The following is a 19357-nucleotide window of genomic DNA, read 5'->3' as shown; positions in this document are numbered from 1 at the left end:
GGGAGTGAGCACTCATGCTGAAATTCAACTTGTTCATAGCATTATGACTTGTAAATAGGATGAACGTGTTGATCTTTCTAAGCTCAATGGTAGTATAAATAGTACATTAAGCAGGTGATTCAGAGATTTGTGATAACAGCTTCATTATTTATTGACATAATGCATGCCTGATGCCAGCTATAATTGGGTTAGGTCACCTGCTCCAATTCTAAAGTCTCAAGTTTACTCGAAACCTATTTGTTGTGGGCGGCCTGCCCATTCCCCATCACGCTAGTTTGTGGAAGGCACATCCACCAGATAGGGAGGAGAATATTTAGGAAGGAAATTAGTTGGGATTTCTCTGAAGATTATTGAAGGTGTACAGAATAAACGCAGACACCTGCATATTGGATTCTGGAGAACTATAAGCACAGAGGAAGCAGAGGTCACTATATCAGGTGGTAGGATTATGTTTACACTCCGGTAGCTCTGTTAGTTTCATTTGGAAATGAGCCCTTTGGAGAATGTGTCCAGAAAATCACGTGGAACAGAATCTAATGCAGTGCTGTGGTTCTATGCTGTGACAAATCTGCTTTGACCATATTTATGGTTAAGGAATGAAGCTCAGCTGTGAGGTTTCTAATTTATTATAGCTTCTGAAGGTGCTAAATGACAAGATTGTTTCAGAAACATAATTGTCAGCATAAATTAATAAAATAGACTGAGGTGGATAGATGTTTGTTAGGTAAAGGTATCAAGGGATGTGGGGCAAGGCCGGGTAATTGAAGTTGAGGTACGGATCAGCCATGATCTTATAGAATGGCAGAATAGGTTTAAGGGACTCGATGGCCTACTCCTGTTACTATGTTCCTTAAGAATGGTGAGAAAAGGATCCCTGGATTGCTCCTACCAGTGGATTTGGTAGTTTCAAACACTAATATCCTTTCAGTGGACGGATAGAAGTTTCTCAAACTTTTTGAAGCTGAAATTGGTTCAGCTTTTTTAAATATCATGCAAATTTTCATTTTAAGTTTTTGGTTAAGTTCAAGAGTTAACTTTCACACAATTTTCTTTGGGTGGTGANGGGGGAATCCTAGTGGAGATGCTCTTGAGGACAAGAGTCATGCCGTACCCTAAATAATAATAATAATCCTTGCATTTGATATAGCGCTTTTTCACATTGGGAGGACGTCTCAAAGAGCTTCACAGAATACACTGTAAAGTGAATTGACTATATTTGTGGGCGAATGCGGCAGCCAATTGCGCACAGCAATGTCCCACAAACAGTCGTAGATTGAAAATGACCAATTTATTATTGTTTTTGGTTTTGGAGGGATTATTATTAGGCTCTGTGTGGAGTAAGGAAACTTGCCCAAGGTTTCGCCCTCTGCCTGGAATTGAACTCAGGTCTCTCACTTGCAAAGCGAGTGCTCTAACCACTGAGCTACAGGACTCCACCTGTACCAAATACATTGACCCGGTTGAAGCTGAATCATTAGGGGCTAGTATAGCTGTGGGGTTGGCACTAATTGTGTGTTTCTGCTGGTCATTGTTTGAACAATTTATCTGAACATGGAGTTTTCAAAGCTCAATGAGTGTGTTGAAGTTGCCAAGATGCATCATGAATCTTTCATTGTGGTGCAATAGCTGAACAATGTCTCCCTTGCAATAGCTCCCTTGTCCTGGCCGGTTGGAGGGGGGAGCTTTGCAGGTTCACTTACTCAAACCAACAAATTGACCATCGAAGCTACGTGTAAAATGCCTTGTGCTGGGAGAAAAATGAAGAGATTCTCCAAAAGCTAGCAGATTATCTTTTGTTGATAGTCCGCAGTCTCCCGGAGCATTTACTCTTCCTTCACAGTGTGTGGCTGAGTGAAGTCTGTTTCAGATTCCATTGAAATTTCTGTAATTATTTAAAAGAGAGTAAAGGTTTAATGCCAGTGCTTTCCTGTTCAAGACGGGCAAACTCACTATTTGATGATGTACCGGTTCCCAACCCTCATCTCCATGCTGATTCATCACAAATGATGCTTCTCTATCTCTCTTTTCTCTTCCCCCCCCCCCCCCCCCCCCCAAAATCATTCAACAGCTAAAACACATTCTCATGAGTGTGAAGCGTAAAGGTTTGGAGCACAAATGTCCATCCAACCATCTAAAATTTGTCTGAAGAATGACACTATTGGAAAAGGGTATTGGGGTGGAAAGGGTTTTGGGGAAAGGTTTAACCAGTGACATTAATATATTACTGGGTCTCTTGATTGTAACTGCATCGGATAAGGTGAACCCTGAATTTACATGTTTGGGTGGTTCAGTACTTCAAAGGGGAATGGTTCCACTTATTGGAAAGCATGAATGAGTTAGTAATCTATTGCTTGTAATAGACCCAGCCATGTGGGTACAGTCAGGAATAGAAAAAGTAATTGCACACATTGGATACAGTTAGTGAATGTGAGCAGCTGCTGCATTTGCCAACAAATGGTCCAACAAGATGATAATAATAATAATCCTTGCACTTGATATAGTGCCTTATGTTGTTGAAACGTCTCAAAGCACTTCACAGAATGTATTGTATATAAACAGTCGTGGATTGAGTGACCAAATTATTTTGATTTATTTTAAGTAATTCTTACCCCTTTGGAAAGTGATCCACCAATCGATTTTACAACCGGGTTCCTACTTACTGCTAGGTAAACAGAAGCGTGTGGAGTAAGGAAACGTGCCTAAAGTTTTGCCCTGCCTGGGAATGTGAGACGAGTGCTCTAACCAATAACCTACAGAAATCTTGTTAAAATCAATGTCTTCTATTTACTTGAGATTATCTCATTCCCTTTCCCTCTCTTGTGTATGATTTTTCTCAGTTCCCCAAAGTCATGCACTTCCTCCCAGCACACTCAGCCCAAGTCTCTCAGAAAGATTTGTAAGAACAGGTTTACTGTAGTGTTAAATTTAAGGCTACAGGTTGGCAGCAATGCATGTTGGTTCTAGTCTGGCTGAAACAAATTGGCTTTCTTACCTATAGCTGTGCTAGCAAGGAACAGTGTTGACGTAGTCAGGCTCGTCGTCATCATCATCATCCTCGTCACCATCCGCCTTGGCTAAAGAGCTGCCATGAATCTGTGACTGAGGTTTTGTGTTGCACAAGTCTGGGTAAAAGGAAGAACCTTAGTGCTTGAGATACCACCTGGTTCATTTGAGACTTCAGCAATTTATGAAGCCCAAAACAACCGCCACTTGCATTTATAAAGCGCCCTTCACACAGAGTAGAGTCCCGGAGTGCTTGACACCCCGTGATCTACTTTATGATGGCAAAAAGAAATTAACCCAAAGAGCATTTACCTTTGTCATCCGGGGGATGTTTCCATCGCTCGATGTAAACGGCATTTCCGTAGTTTGCCACTACAAATTCAAGAGAAAAGTCTGTCAGTGCATTATAACGATATTAATAATCCCCTTGTATTTGATATCGCGCCTTATCACTTTGAGATGTCTCAAAGCGCTTCACAAAATATACTGTGAAGTAAACTGAATATATTTGATGGGCGAAATGTGGCAGCCAATTGTGCACAGCAGTGTCCCACAAACAGTCGTGGATTCAGTGACCAAATTAAGATTATCTTTTGAAGGGATTACTACCCCCAGAACGATGATCCGCTAATCAACTAAGAACAGGGTAAATGCTCTAACCCACAAAGCTACGGAACTCCACATTCCGTGCTCACACTTACATGATGTCCGGCTCTCTGACAGGTTTTCATAATCATTTGCATCCTCTGCACACAAAAAAAATCAAAGAAATAGGCAAGTTACCAATCATTCCCGTTAAATACGAGTTTGTAGCAACAGTTGTTATCCCTTTACGGGCTGTACATTTACTGCAATAATATTAAATGCATAAGAACGGCAAGAATGCTCTACGAGAGTTTTGAGAAAAGACGGCCTTTTGACCATCTCCCCCCCGCCCCCCAGAGGTCAACCGATCCCCATTTTCACAGCTGATTTTGTTGATGCCCAATTGTTTCCCAATTTCATCACACAGTGTCTTGATTTTTCACTTTCAAGTTTCGAATCCTGAGGGTCTGTTCTTTTCTGACACATACCCTACTGCTCGTTCCTTTCATGGAGTCAGTGATGTCCTGGGGCTCAGTTTCTTAAGTATAGCACCAAACCCACAATGCTGGAGAAGGATGTCTGCTTCCTAAACAGTCCCCATCCCCCAAGTCAGATCTCAAAATCTTGATAAAGAGGGAACGGAATAATAGTTCATGCTGCTAAAAGGTAGCTACACTGTCAGCTGAGAGCATTCTTTTGAGGTCAATGATGCAAGAACTTGCATTTACAGAATGCATTTCACCTAGGGTCACATCTCAAAGTATGGTCACAAATGTAGTCAAAGAGGTAGGTTTTCAGGAGACTTTAAAGAATAATTTGTGGGGGTTGGCGGGTGCATGTTGGAGGAGTTGAAGGAGGGAGTTCCAGTGGTGGAGGCACAATGACTCATTCGGCTGCCAATGTTGGGGCAAGGAATGCACAGAAGGGAGAGGGTGAGCAGGAGAGGGAGGCAGAGGACAGCCACCTAGGTAGGGAGTGGCAAGGTCACACAGGGACACTACTCACCATCTGAAGGATGAAAACATTTCTGAGGGAAACCATAATCTGAGGCGATGGGATTCCTGTGAGGAATAAAACACAAACGTTAGATTAGCAGAGTGAGAAGTGAATCCAAGAATACTTATTGTGACGGTATAGACTAAGTCCTTCTGTCACTACCACTGACCATCCCATGTCACTCTCATTACAAATTAATTGGCTTGTTCCCAGTGAGCATTTTTATATTAGATATGAGATAGTCAACTGTGTTCACCTTGGCCTTAAACTGACCTCTTGCTAGCACTGTATTTCTGTGCTGCTGCTGAGAGTTAATAATGGAAGAAAGGTTCTGCCCAAGTAAATATCCAAAATACTAACTTTATTGTCCATTTTTCTGAACCTATCCTTCTTTGGACTCCTCCCTTCCCCTATGGTATTGTAGTCTGTATCTGATTTGCTTGGACATTACTGTGCTCTCATACCTGAAACAATCCCTTAAACATATTTTGTAAGAGGAGATTTACATAAACTATACAACAGAGAAACAATCCATTCGGCCCAACTAATCCGTGCCAGTGTTTATACTCCACGAGAATCTCCGCCGCTGTCTCCTCTCTCCCTCGCAGAGAAACTCAAGAGTAACTTACACATAGGTCTCTTCCAGATCGAGTTCATTTCCTGTAAAAGAGGGGATTTTTCATTAACGGTGAGCGATTTCTTAGTTGAAATGAGGCCTGTTTCCTGCCAAGCAGACCACAGTCCAGGTCCCAGCTCAATCTCTACATCTGGATGGTGTGAATTTTCTATTTAAAGTCACACGCACATATTGATATGTACAGAGGCTCTACAATCCTCAAAGATCATCAGGTTAAAGCAATAGAACATATCCCAACTCCTAAACCATGGTTTTCTCCCCTCCATGATTCTAAGCTAGGAAAAGTAGTAAACAGTGAGGAGGATAGTAGCAGACTGCAAATGGCCAAAGACTGGTAAAATGGGCCGACACGTGGCAGATGAAGTTTAATGTGAAGAAATGCGAAGTGATGCATTTTGTGAGGAAGAATGAGGAGAGGCAATATAAGCTGATGGTACAATCTTAAAGGGGGTGAAGGGGCAGAGAGACCTGGGGGTCATACAAGTAATTATTTGAAGATGGCAGGACAGGTAGATAAAGCTGTCAAAAAAGCATACAGTAAGCTTTATAAATAGGGGCATTGAATACAAAAGTCAGGAAGTTATGATGAACCTTTATATAAAACACTGGTTAGGCCTCAGTGAGAGACTGTGTTCAGTTCTGGGCACCGCACTTTAGGAAGGATGTCAAGGCATTGGAGAGGAGAATTACTAGGATGGTACTAGGAATGAGGGACTTCAGTTATCAGGAGAGGTAGAGAAGCGAGGATTATTCTCCTTGGAGTAGAGAAGGTTAAGAGGTGACTTCAATATAAGTTTCAAAATTATGAGGGGATTCGATAGGGTGAACAAGGAGAAACTATTTCCACTGGCGGGTGGGTCGGTAACCCGAGGACACCGTTTTAAAATAGTTGTTAAAAGAAACCGAGGGCAAGTGAGGAGAAATTTTTTTACACAGCGAGTTGTTCGGATCTGCAATGCATTTCCTGAAAGAGCAGTGGAAGCCGATTTGATAATAGCTCTTAAGAGAGAAGTAGATAATTATTTGGGAAGGACAGGTTTGTATGGCTATGGGGGGAGAGCGGGGGAGTGGGATTGCATTGGATAGCTCTTTTCAAAGAGCGCCACAGACACGATGGGCTGAATGGCCTCCTTCTGTGCTGTAATCTATGATTCTATGATGATTCTATGTCCCATGGAGTCTTCTCTCATCAAAGACTATACTTTTGCTGTGCATAATGCTTGTTGATATAGACCTGCTCTGGACTCCAGTTCAGGTAGATCGCAAGTTTAAAGAGTTATTTCACTTACCAATTAGTATGTTCTCGTAGTTTGGTGAAATATCTACTCCTGGTGATAAAGGGAATTTGGTTAATGCCAGTGAGCAGGAACACTTAATGATAGTAATAATCCCTTTTAAAAATTAAATAAATAATTCAAAAATTGGTCACTCAATTCACATCTGTGGGACGCTGCTGTGCGCAATTGGCTGCTGTATTTCACCCACAAAGTATACAGTCAATTCACTTTATAATATATTCTGTGAAGCACTTTGAGACGTCTCGAAGGCGCTATATCAAATGCAACTATTTTTATAACACTTACACTTCCAGACATTTTGCTTTACTGAGCTCTAATTGTAAATTAAATCCAAGACAAGCAACAGGATCTGACAAGAGGGTCTCAATGTCTTAACACAAAGCCTTTTTGTTACAAAAATTGATAAATTTATAAATAAAAATAATCCTTGAATTTGATATAGCACCTTATCACATCATTAAGGCGTCTCAAAGCACTTCACAAGATATACTAAAGTGGATTGACAGTATTTTGTGTGCAAAACGACAGCCAATTTGCATACAGCAAGGTCTCACAAACAGCCATGAAGTGAGTGACCAGTTGTATTTGGGGGATTATTGGCCAGGACAGTGGGAGAGAGAAACTCTCTTCTCTTTTCAAATAGTGCCATGGGATCATCACCGATCACCGGAACAGGCAGGCGGAACCTTGTCTAACGTCTAATCCACAGGACGGCACCTCCGACAATGCAACAACCTCTCAACTCTGCATTGGAGCTTCAGCTTAGACTGTGTGATTCCAGGTCCTGACGTGGGGGCTTGAACCCACAACCTTGTGTCTCAGAGGCCAGAGTGCTACTACTGAACCCAAATCATCAACCTACAGCCAGCCCTTCATTGAGGGATTTTGAAGCTATTTTGTACAAACCGGGATGAACGGTGAATTCCGAAATAGTTGAGATAGTCGTAGTCCTGAAAGAGATGAAAAGATACTTTATTTAATGACTGAGAAACGTACACAGATTCTGCATCATTGATATTGGGTGAGGACAGGTTGGGGTCTGCCTGTGATACTCTCCCTCGCCACCCCTCCCACTCCCCCACCCCTCCCCTGCCTTGCGTTCACACTCACTGCTACGGCTCTGATGTGATTGAGTAGTGGACACTTGGGGTCTGATACTAAACAAACAGAGAGAAGAGAAGACCTGGGGTGAAGCCGTGCCCAGCCAAGAGGGAGTGATACAGGGGCCGAGAGGAAACCACAGCTGAATTGGACTCATTTATCACATCCCACAAACACGATCTGACACAGTAACACAGGAAATGAAACAAGGACTGTTGAAGTTTGATCAGGGTCAGATAGGTGGATACATAACTTTTATGGGGGGATGGGGGGGATGTTTTAACGTCTGTTGGTCCATGTAGAGCAGGGGAGATAGGTCTGTCCAGGCACTGGGAGGCTACAGTAGGCAGTTAGGCGGAATGATTGACGGAACGGGCTTGATGAGATGAGCAGCTTTTTTCCCTGCTCCTAAATTCCTCTGAGATGAAGCAGACAGTTGCCTGAGGCCAGTGAGTGCCAGAGGGAGACTGGAGCCAATCTTAAGTATAGCAAGGGCCTTGTACAATCTCCCAGAGGTTCATCACAGACCAATTCCAGACTATGAGCCTCCCAAAATAACATTATAGGATATGGTACATAGGTCGTTCTGGACATATGCTCATGCGACTTAGAAGCCAGGAAGGTGGAAGGCGAACTAGATAGACTTTGGTCTTTTTTTTGTCCAGCATTTGTTATGTTCTTATGAGCCAGCAGCAAAAAAAACTACTAGTAGTGGGAATGGAGAAAGGTTCCAGACCAACACAGACCCTCCAACATGCATCTACCAAGGATTTCTGTCTCTATTTTAGTTAAGATCAACTGATGTCCGTTTTTTTTTCTCTCGAGCGTTGATTGCGGGACCCGAGTTTGGGAAGCGTTGCTTACTCTGGCAGTGGTGCTGGCGGCCTCGGTCCGTGATCCTGTCTTGTCACTGAGCAAAGCAACAGGCAACATTTTAGCCACATTAAACACAAATGAAACCAATGCAAACAGGATTATTCAGTTGTTGTACAACAATAATAATAATTCTTGCATTTGATGTAGTGCCTGATCACGTCTGGTTCCAATGATTGATTTCCTCTGTATTAAAAAATACTTCCTGTTGTCTGTCCTACACATTGCCCTTCACAGCACTGGACCTGTGCAGTCTGTCCCCACTGCCTCAGTGTACATCTGAACCCAATGTTCTGGCTTTACTTTCTCAATCCCTTCAAGGCCTGTCTCAAAATCCTTAACTGTCCGGGGCCTTGGGACGTCCTTCCGACATGAAAGCACTGTATAAATGTAATTTGTTGTTGTTGTTTACTTTCTCAATCCCTTTTCATACACCTTTGAATTGTCCCCTCTTGAGATATCTCTTTCCACAGTCAAAAACCTGATACATATTCTCAGCCTTGTATGAGCTTCAACCAACACAAAAACAAATTTGACCGAAAGTACTTTCTTAACTCTAGACATCCAATTCCCATCGAATCTATCATAAACCCACCCCACAATGCAGCTTTGTTGTAAGAAACACTGCTGACTCAATCTCAATGGCTTTGATGATTTACCTGTGTATGATCTGACCACTTCAAATTGTTTCTTATCTTCATTCCTAAAAAGAGCAGACAGAATGGTAAAAATCTCAGTCTTCCTGTATGATTTCAGTCTTCGAATGTGTAGCAAATTCCTGTGAAATGTTGCCTGCAAACCCCTTCACAGAATCATAGAAGGAGGCCATTCGGCCCATTGTGTCCGTGCCGGCTCTTTGAAAAGAGCTATCCAAATGAATCCCACTCCCCCGCTCTCTCCCCATAGCCCTACAAACTTGTCCTCCCCAAATAATTATCTATTTCTCTCTTAAAAGTTATTATCGAATCAGCTTCCACCACCATTCCAGGCAATGCATTCCAGATCCCAACAACTCGCTGTGTGAAAAGCGAATTGTTTGGCACAGCAGTGAAGAAAGTTCTTTAGCCAATTTGGTCTCTCTCTCTCCCCCCCCCCCTCCAAAGAAATATCCCCGCTTTACGGTTTTCCCAATTGCCACTGAGCTTTCTTAAATGAGTTCAGCGTCCTGGCTTCACCCAGCCTTACCGATCCGGAGGACGTCTTTGAGCTATTCTTGATAGTCTGAAAAGTTGGGGGTTCTGCTTACCCGTGAACGCTGCGCCCTTTCCTCCTAGTCTCCTCTCGGATCACAGCTGTGGATGTTACATTTGACACCTTTAAAGACTGAAGCTTGATCGGATTTCATTTTCAAAAATAATTTGCAAGCATATCACACACACAAGTCGTGGTTTCCCCTTCGCTGCTGCACTGTAGACTCTGGTAAAGTGGCAATGAGCCAAACAGCGTGCAAGTGTGTGCCTGTTCAGATAGATGTTAGAGATCCCATGGCACTATTCCTCCCACAAAATACACAGTCAATTTACTTTAGAGTATATTCTCTGAAGCGCTTTGAGATGTCTCTGACGTGATCAGGCGCTATATCAAATGCAAGGATTATTATTAATAAATTACAACAAAATACTCTCTGAATAATGCACATTCACTGCACTTTACAGTAAAATCTTGTGAAACGCCGGGAGATGTCCTATCCTAACGGGATAAGGAGCCGCAACAATTGGAAGGATTGCATTGCGTTGCTGTCGCTCGGGGTTCCTGTGGTTGATCTCAAACACCCGAGGTTCCAGACAGAACAAACCGCACAGCGACAGACGCAGCCACCACCTCTGACAGTTTGTAGGGAATTTTATCTTTAGCGTTGAACGTTCTTTCACTTTAATAAAAAAAAACTGCATCCAGGGCCCAGTGTGTTAGCAGGTCAGGCTAACCGGCTTAATGCTAAACCACCACATTTAGTGCAGAACCTTCCTGGCTTCCGGTAGAGCTTGCACCACCACAGCCTTAGAACACTGCTGAGGGCTCAGATAAAAGCCCCTCTGATCGGCTTACACAAACCCACGCTTCAGAGGAACTCCAACACTTGCACATACCACATTCAGTGGATGTAGCAGCTTCCCGAGCCATCAGGCACAGTGACACTGGTAGCTTTAGAATATAATAATATTATTCCTTGCATTTGATAGGGCTCCCTATCATGTCATTGAGACGTCTCAAAACCCTTCACAGAATATACTGTAAAGTAGTTTGACTGTATATTCTGTGGGCGAAACGCGGCAGACAATTGCGTACAGCAGTATCCCACAAGCAATGACCAAATTTATTTGAGCGGCGGGAGGGATTATTACCCCAGAAAGTGATCCGCCAATTGACTAACAACCGGAAAGTTGCCTGAGGTTTCGCCCCGACTGGGAATCGAACCCATGTCCTCTCACTTGCAAAGTGGATGAGCCTCAAAGTTTAGATAACTAGCAAACCGCTCAGGTCTTCCTGTCTGGCCCAGCGGATATGTTACCGTTTTAAAACCCACTCGCCCACCAAAGCAATAGCATCTCTTACATTAAGCAACAGAGTTTGCAGTAGGTCGGGGAGGCTGCCTTCTCATAACTATTTTTGCGTGAATACACAAACGCACACACAGTGAATTTTGACAAAGGAAAGAACTTGCATTTTTATAGCACCTTATCACATCCAAACATCTCTCAAGAGCTTGACAATAATTAGTGATACGTGTAGCGACTCTTTCTGTAGGCAAGCGTGGCACCACAAACTGCAATGAATGATTAACACCAAGAGAGGAATCCCCTTCTCATTTTCGATACTGATGGAAATGGGGACACTGTTTATTCCCCAACCCACTACCCACTGCCTCCGCTCCTGGCTCCGGCACTGTCAATGCGCTCTGGGACGCTATCCTGCCTGAGGGGCGCTGCTATAAAAATGTAAGTTGTTGTCGATGCAGGATCTTTAGGGTCCACCCGAACAGGCACAGACGGGACCTCGGTTTAACGTCTCAACCACCCAGCACTGCATGAGACCAGTGGTTGCCAACCCAAGGCTTGCAGGCTGGCAGTAATCTCGGTAAGTAATCTCCGCTTTCAATCAATGTTGTTTTTCCAGGTTTTTTCATTGAATATTAATCGATTGATGCATAAATCAAGAAATATTCAATCAAGAAAATGTATTTTGTTGGACGACCAAAAAGGTTGGCCACCACTGCGCTCGACAGTGAGTTCATGACCTGAGCTTCAGTGGGTATTTAACCCACAACCTCCAGGCGCAGAGGTGAGAGAGAGCTACTGATTGAGCTGCCCTGGCAAGTGCTAGCCAACATGCAACACAATGAAGCCGGTACTTACTGCGACCCCTGGTTCGTCTGCACCTTGCACAGAGCGTCACGAGGATCCCTAGGGGGAGCACGGAGAGAATTCCCCACCACAACTGTCCCTGATACATGACCAGATCTGGAAATGGAAAGCTGCAAATATATAATACAACACAGTCATACACAGGGTGTGTGAGGTGCTTTGAGATGTCCTCCTGATGTGAAAGTCATGGGTAATAATAATAATAATCCTTATTAACAAGAAGAATAAACCCTGCATTTGATAGAGCGCCTTAATGCGTCATGGAGACATTTCAAAGCACTTCACGTAAAGTGAATTGACTGTATATTTTGTGGGCAAAACGTGGCAGACAATTGTGCACAAACAAACAGTCATGGATTGAGTGACCTAATTTCTTTTTTTTGAACGGATTATTACCCCCATAAAGCGATCCACCAATTGACTGATAACCAGGTTCCTACAAACTGCCAGTAAACAGAGGCGTGTGGAGTAAGGAAACTTGCCTAAAGTTTAGCCCTGCCCTGGCAATTGAACCCGGATCCTCTCGCTTGTGAGGCGAGCGCTCTAACCACTGTACTACAAGACTCCACATGTAAGGGTAAACTCTAGGGTACGAGAGAGAAAGTATTTCTCACAAACTAAAATAAAATCCGCTCTTCACCCTTATCAGAAGAACGTTCCATTGACTTCTGCAGGTCTCTTTTTTATTGTGGTGACACATCGCTTCAGGCGAGGGTTCAAAAATCATCACACAAAGAGACTTCATTTTACTGATAAAAGATCAAGTTGTAAGTAATATGTGTCACCCTGGCTCTGTTGGCAGCCGCCTCGCCTCTCTGAGTCAGAAGGTTGTGGGTTCAAGCTTCACGTCCAGGGATTTTGAGACTCGTTATCTATTGTTGGAGATGCCATCTTTTGGACGAGACAAACTGTCTGTGCCCTTTTCAGGTGGACGTTAAAGATCCCATTTGAAAAGAGAAGCGAGTTTCTCTCTCTCATTGTCCTGGCCAACAATTCCACTCAGGCAAATTTATTCACTCCCTTCGCAGTTGTTTGTGAGACGTCGCTGTGCGCAAATTACCTGCTGCATTCGCCTACACGATACACAATCGCTACACTATCACGTACATCCTGTGAAGCTCTTTAAGACATCTTCCCGATGTAAAAGACCCTATATCAAATGTAAGTGTTATATCTACCTTAATGTACTACTGATGGTTTAAGCGCTTTGAGATGTCTTGAAGACCTGATAAAGCGCAATATCAAATGCAAGGAAACCGTAGGCAAGTTTACTTACTCTACACGCCACTGTTTAGCTAACGGTAAATAGGAACCCGGTTGTTAGTCGATTGGTGGATTGCTTTCCGGGGGTAATAATCCCACCAAAACAAAAATGTGGTCACTCAATCCGTGACCGTTTTTGAGACACTGCTGTGCGCAATTGGCTGCAGCATTTGGCTCACAAAATAAACAGTCAATCCACTTTACAATATATTCTGTGAAGCGCTTTGAGACGTCTCGAAGACGCGATGACACACAATCTTATCAGAGATGTGATAAGGCGCTATATCAAATGCAAGGATTATTATTAGTAGTACTATTATTCCTGGACTTTCTACAGTCCTACTCAAAGTGGCTCCATTACAGGAGGAAGACAGAAGACTGCCCCCAACATAGAAAGAACCTTTGCCCACAAAGTACACCATCATTTCACTCTACAATATATTCTGTAAAGTGCTTTGAGACGTCTCAACGACGTGATAAGGCGCTATATCAAATGCAAGGATTAATTTTTTTTAGAACTTGCTTGACCGTATCTACGGTCACCTCGCCTTTCTCCCCGGCTCGGCATCAAACTCCGCCACGTTCAAGCACTCCAAGACGCTATACAGCATAAAGGTCATTATATAAATGCTACTTGTTGTTGTTGTTCCAATTGTAATAACTGTTTTTTGTAACGCGAGCAAAAGGAAGTGAAGGTAAAGAGGCCGGTGAATGGGATTCAAATGAAAGGAGAGAGAGTTATTTTATCATTATTAAAATAACACACCGCTGTATTATCAGAGAACACATCAAAGAAATCTTTATAAAAGAGACGCCTCCAAAGGTTAAGGTTACCGTTGGAGCGTGAGCTCTCAACCTCTCTGATAGCTACGTGATGCCTCTCATTCGTCCTGATTCAGGCTGAACGCAGCTGAGCTCTGGCCTGTACTCTTGGCCCAATGAGTTTGAGCCTCAGCCCCGTGCACCAGAATAAACCTTTGAATGCTCAGAGGGAAGCTGCGACTCGTGTAAAGACACTCTGGTCAGCTTTTGCTCAGAGCACTCGGTACACATTTGTTGACCACAACATAAAAGAAGCCTTTGGGGGCCCTTAGAGGCTTTGGAAAGCACCTGCTCGGCTGCTCCCCAGTGTTAGAGTGGCTGTAAGGTGCAAATAGGTAAGATGGGGCTCTTCACCTACATAAATACCTGTCTCAGAGGAAAACATTGGGCGAATATTCTGGAAGGATGAGATCAAATGGGACTGAAGGGACTTTGTCACCTGAAGCTTTCATGTGATCAACGTGTTCCACCCACCACTGATTGTGTCTGTAGCCACCATTTTGTTTCAGAGGGGGCCTTGTATCTTCATTAGCTTGACTTGCTGTCTTCTTCCTTGGCCTCTCTGCACCTCCCCCACCTCCCACACACACTTCTCGGAACAGCGAGCTCTGCAGTCTGGTCACTTTCCATCATTGGCATCAATCAGGAGAGGGAAATCCTGGCTGATATGTTTGTCCTGGGTCACTAACAACAATTCTAAGTCACACTGCTGTCCCTGGACTGAGTTCAGTCCCTTGGCATCGAACAGGGAGTGACTCTGGGACAATTGATTCTTGTGGAGTCCCATAGTGTAGTGGTTAGCATGCTTGCCTTGCAACGAGAGAACCCAGGTTTGATTCCTGGACAGGACGAAACCGTAGGCAAGTTTGCTTACTCGACACGCCACTGTTTACCTAACGGTAAGTAGGAACTTGGTTGGTGGTCAATTGGTGGATTGCTTTGCGGGGGTAATAATCCCACCAAAACAAAAATGTGGTCACTCAATCCGTGACTGTTTTCGAGATACTGGGTCAAAAAAAAAATTGAGCGCAGTTGGCTGCAGCATTTGGCTCACAAAATAAACAGTCAATCCACTTTACAATATATTCTGTGAAGCGCTTTGAAACGTCTCGAAGACGCGATGACACACAATCTTATCAGAGATGTGATAAGGCGCTATATCAAATGCGAGGATTATTAGTAGTAGTACTATTATTCCTGGACTTTCTACAGTCCTACTCAAAGTGGCTCCATTACAGGAGGAAAGCAGACTGCCCTCAACGTAGAAAGAACGTTTGCCCACAAAGTACACAGTCACTACACTCTACAATATATTCTGTAAAGTGCTTTGAGACCTCTCAACGACGTGATAAGGCGCTATATCAAATGCAAGGATTAATTTTTTTTAGAACTTGCTTGACCGTATCTACGGTCACCTCGCCTTTCTCCCCGGCTCGGCATCAAACTCCGCCACGTTCAAGCACTCCAAGACGCTATCCAGCATAAAGGTCATTATATAAATGCTACTTGTTGTTGTTGTTGTTCCAATTGTAATAACTGTTTTTTGTAACGCGAGCAAAAGGAAGTGAAGGTAAAGAGGCCGGTGAATGGGATTCAAACGAGGGGAGAGGGAGAGACGAGAGAGGGAGAGAGAGAGAGGGAGAGAAAGAGGGAGATAGTGCAGGATAGACACGCCAAACAGGCTCCTCTTTCGCTGTAAAATTCTCTGATTCCGTCTGTGTCCTTTCTCTGTCCCCGACACGTGTTGTGTCAGTTTCCTGAATTAAGATAGTAATAGTCCCTTACATTTGATACAGCGATTTTGAAGGCAGGAGAGTGTCTCAAAGTGCTTCACAGGATTCATTGTAAAGTGCAGTGGCTATGAGTTTTGTAGACAAAAGCGGCAGCAAACAACAACAACAACAACTTGCAATTATATTGTGCCGTTCACGCGGGGCAGTGTCTTGGAGTCTGACGCCGAACCGGTGGGAGGGAGGAGGTGACGGTCGAACAAACCATCAAACAGCCACAAAGTGAATAACTGGTTTTATCGGGGGATTGTTAGCCAGGACAATAACTTCCACCAAAATGGGACCTCGGGTTAACGTGCCATCTGAAGCACTGCGCCTTCGACATTGCAGGGCTCACCTCACTGCGCTGGAGTGTCCATCTAGACTATGTGAGTTCAAAGTCCCCAATGTGGGGCTTGATCCCACAAACTTTTGACTCAGAGGTTAGAGTGCTACCGACTGAGCCAGGCTGAAAACAAATTATGTCAAGAACATTGTCCATGAACTCTCCCAGGATTTCAGCGCTTCAATTATCCATTTTTTAAAGCCGCTTAACGATAATCTTTATATTTGACAGAGCAATTGGAACACAGGACTTTCACTATTAATGATTCAAATCCCTGGATCCTGTGGGGGCCTTGTTACATCAAAATGATAGCAGAAGAGAAACTGAGATCGTCTGACAGTTTGAGACCATCATAAGTCACAACAGAAGCTCGATTCTGAGCCTCATGAACAGCCCTATGTTAGGGAGCCATTTTTAACATGTTTGATTATCATTTAAAGAGAAGGGGGAGTTGTGTTTCAACTTTCATGTCAATCTCAGTTTGGGATCATTAGTTGTGTCTGTGGATATTAGTTTGTCAGATAGTGGTCATTCACTGGAGTCCTGTAGCTCAGTGGTTAGAGCACTCACCTCATAAATGAGAGACCTGGGTTCTATTCGCGGCAGGGCGAAATGTCGGGCAAGTTTCCTTATTGCACACGCCTCTGTTCACATAGCAGTAAGTAGGAACCCGGTTGTTAGTCGTTTGGCGGATCGCTTTTCCGAGCATAATAATCCTTCACAAAAAGTAATAATAATTTGGTCACTCAACCAGCGGCTGTTTGTGGGACACTGCTGTGCACAACTGGCTGCCGTGTTTTGCCCACAAATATACAGTTAATTCATATATTATATGAATATTCAGTATATTCTGTGAAGTGCTTTGAGACGTCTAGAAGACACCAAAAGCACTATATCAAAATACAAGGATTATTCACTTTCAAGGCTGTGTGTGGGACGTGTGCAAATTGTGTGTCTACAGTCACTAGACTTTACAGTAAAATCACGTGAAACACTTTGAGACATCTCGATGATGATATAAAATGAAAGAACAATTAGTCTTATGTTCATCTGTGTTTATTTGTACATTAGTCTGTATTACGCTCCAAGACGCTATATATATATATATATATATATGCAAATTGTTGTTGTTGGTCTGGGTTAGTCTCTAAAATACTATAATCTTAGATACAATGAGGTTCTCACTCACCTACTACCTCAGGAGTCTCTTCCTCTCCTCCTCATCGTGGCTCTGGTGTCAGGGAAAGACTGAACGTGAAAATATTTGTGCTTTGTTTCCGCTCTTTAACAGAAACCCAGTACCACATCCGCTCTGCATGCTCTTACTCTGATGGGCTGTCACTCACCAGGCAGAAACTGAGAACACTGGGTTTCCTCTCTGCTCCCACTCTAATGATGTTCATCTGCTGCTTCTTAAGCATATGTACAGAAATACTTTATACAAGGGTGTGGTAGATAACTCGTCTGTTCGTGTGGGACTCTTAAACCTGCAAACTTTAGCTTTCGACATTTAATCCAGGGGCGAAAATTTGCTGGATCCTTTGGAGTTTAGGATAACATTGCACTTAAAATGCGTTGCTTTCTGCCTTGGTGAGGTTGGTGGGGAGGGTGGTCTCTGGAATCAAGCTGGCATCAAAACGACATATAGAAATCTGGTCTGTGCCACTGCTCGGTTTTGCCCTTTTAAAAAAAGAAATCTCCTTTTTCGAACTCATTCCAACTCAGGAACTCTCTTCCTCTCTCCCTCCGCCTTGCCCCTTCCTTCCCCATCTTCAGGTCGTGCCTGAAGACCTTCCTATTTGACCGTGCCTATGGTCACCTCCCCCCTCCCCCCGGCTCGACATCGTGCTCCGCCACTGTCAAGCGCTCTGGGACGCTGTGTAAATGCAAGTTGTTTTTGTTTCCCCACATCCCCCACAAAAGACCTTTCGAAAGCTTCCTCTCAAATGCCAGGACAGAACAACATGTCAGTGTGATGCCAGACAGAGGAAAATAAATGCAAGGTTCGTGTGTGCTCTGAAAGGTTGGGAATGGAAACCCGTGTTTGCAAAGTCCATTACAAAACCCACACCGTCTCCATCGTAAATAGCAGCTCTAACATTTTACAATGTAGGAGCAAATTATTAGTGAATTGGATGCATATTTGAAGAGGACAGAGAGAGAGAGAGCAGGGAGTTAGAGCTGACACCATCATAGAACTGAGCCAAATGACCCCCCCACCCCCCGGCTGTAATTTCAATGTCTGTAGATATGAGTGGAAAAGGAGTTTGTTCTCTGAAAGGCGCTTTTCTAAATATAACATTGTAAGTAACCTTTGCAGCAGACGGAATTTGAAATTGCTTCACTTTATTGTCTAATGGAAAATCCTGCCAAAGTTGCACATAGAATAACAATTGGTTATTAACTAATGTCAATATTTTCCACGTTTACCACAGCCCAAGTAAACAAGCTTTTCGTCAGTGTTTTCGCATGATGCACTCGGTAACTCACAACTAAATGGGGGTGTATTTGTACGGGTGAGGAGTGTGGGCGGACTCTTCACTCAAGGGTCTTTTGCTGTTGAGTTGCCAGGCTTTGTTCAGAGTGAATTCCAACACAGAACATAAGGTGACATTTTTATACGCAGATAGATTAGTATGTATGTTTTGAATCCTGTCCCTAAAGAGAAAATGATTTTCAGTTTCTGTTTGTTAAGTGAAAGCCCACAAAATACACACAAGTTATTCCACTTTATCCACATCTTATCCTGTGAAGCACGTTGAAATATCTCAGCAGTGTAATAAGGCGCTGTAAGAAATGCAAAGGTATTGATTGTTAATATTATTGTTAATATTGTCAGCACTCGCCTTGCAAGTGAGAAGACCTGAGGGTGGGGGGAAGGGGGGTGGTCTCCTTTCTGACCTGGGAATAAATGGAATCCTGAAACTTTCTAAAACTGAAAGCACGGCGGGAACCAATTTACATTATTACAGCATCCCAGAATTTAAACAGTATTTGCAAATTACTTAGGGGGGAGTTGATGGTGGGAGGAGTTTTAGCAATAAAATACTGATGCAGGAGGCTTTGATAATGGGAAGTGGGGGCGGGGGGAGGGAAAGGAGTGAGACAGATAGATAGAAGTGACTTAATTTTGTTACTGGAGTGAGATTCTCTCTCTCTATTAATAATGCAAAAGGACAAAGTGGTCAGATCTGTATGAATATAATATGCAAAGGCTGCCATTACTGCCCAGGAACCGGTCTGTCTTTATGCAGCAACGTGTGGTCACAGTAGAAAGATGCTTCCCGCAACGGTGATGATTC

At 43.4% G+C, this 19357-nt stretch overlaps 1 protein-coding gene across 2 annotated transcripts; it reads right to left on the bottom strand.

The window, feature by feature from the left end:
• Positions 1-1393: 1393 nt before the first annotated feature.
• On the bottom strand, positions 1394-17433 carry LOC103186895 (linker for activation of T cells family member 2). Of its 2 annotated transcripts, none has more exons than XM_007906156.2 (13): positions 17245-17433; positions 11847-11965; positions 9740-9785; positions 9153-9196; positions 8485-8530; positions 7426-7469; positions 6511-6549; positions 5214-5244; positions 4594-4649; positions 3705-3749; positions 3316-3375; positions 2993-3122; positions 1394-1882 (listed from the first exon to the last, which is right to left on the bottom strand). In XM_007906156.2, the coding sequence occupies exons 2-12, from the start codon at positions 11941-11943 to the stop codon at positions 3004-3006; spliced, it is 627 nt and encodes a 208-aa protein (XP_007904347.1). In that variant the 5' UTR covers positions 11944-11965; positions 17245-17433; the 3' UTR covers positions 1394-1882; positions 2993-3003. The 2 variants fall into 2 exon arrangements, with proteins under 2 accessions (XP_007904347.1, XP_042194645.1); XM_042338711.1 differs by having other exon boundaries at positions 6511-6543; positions 17245-17274.
• Positions 17434-19357: the final 1924 nt, after the last annotated feature.

The sequence above is a fragment of the Callorhinchus milii genome, unplaced genomic scaffold (genome assembly GCF_018977255.1).
Source record: "Callorhinchus milii isolate IMCB2004 unplaced genomic scaffold, IMCB_Cmil_1.0 Scaffold10, whole genome shotgun sequence".
NCBI lineage: Eukaryota > Metazoa > Chordata > Chondrichthyes > Chimaeriformes > Callorhinchidae > Callorhinchus > Callorhinchus milii.
This window is presented reverse-complemented; position numbering and strand designations above follow the sequence as displayed.

What these genes read in the sequence shown, in the direction of transcription:
- LOC103186895 (XM_007906156.2), bottom strand. Translation starts at nt 11,943, where the DNA reads ATGTATCAGGGACAGTTGTGGTGGGGAATTCTCTCCGTGCTCCCCCTA. An exon ending in AGTGGTCAGATCATACACAG is followed by an intron (nt 8,531 to 9,152) that starts GTAAATCATCAA and finishes TGCTTTGCTCAG; the next exon opens with TGACAAGACAGGATCACGGA. An exon ending in GTCAGAGAGCCGGACATCAT is followed by an intron (nt 3,376 to 3,704) that starts GTAAGTGTGAGC and finishes TTGAATTTGTAG; the next exon opens with TGGCAAACTACGGAAATGCC.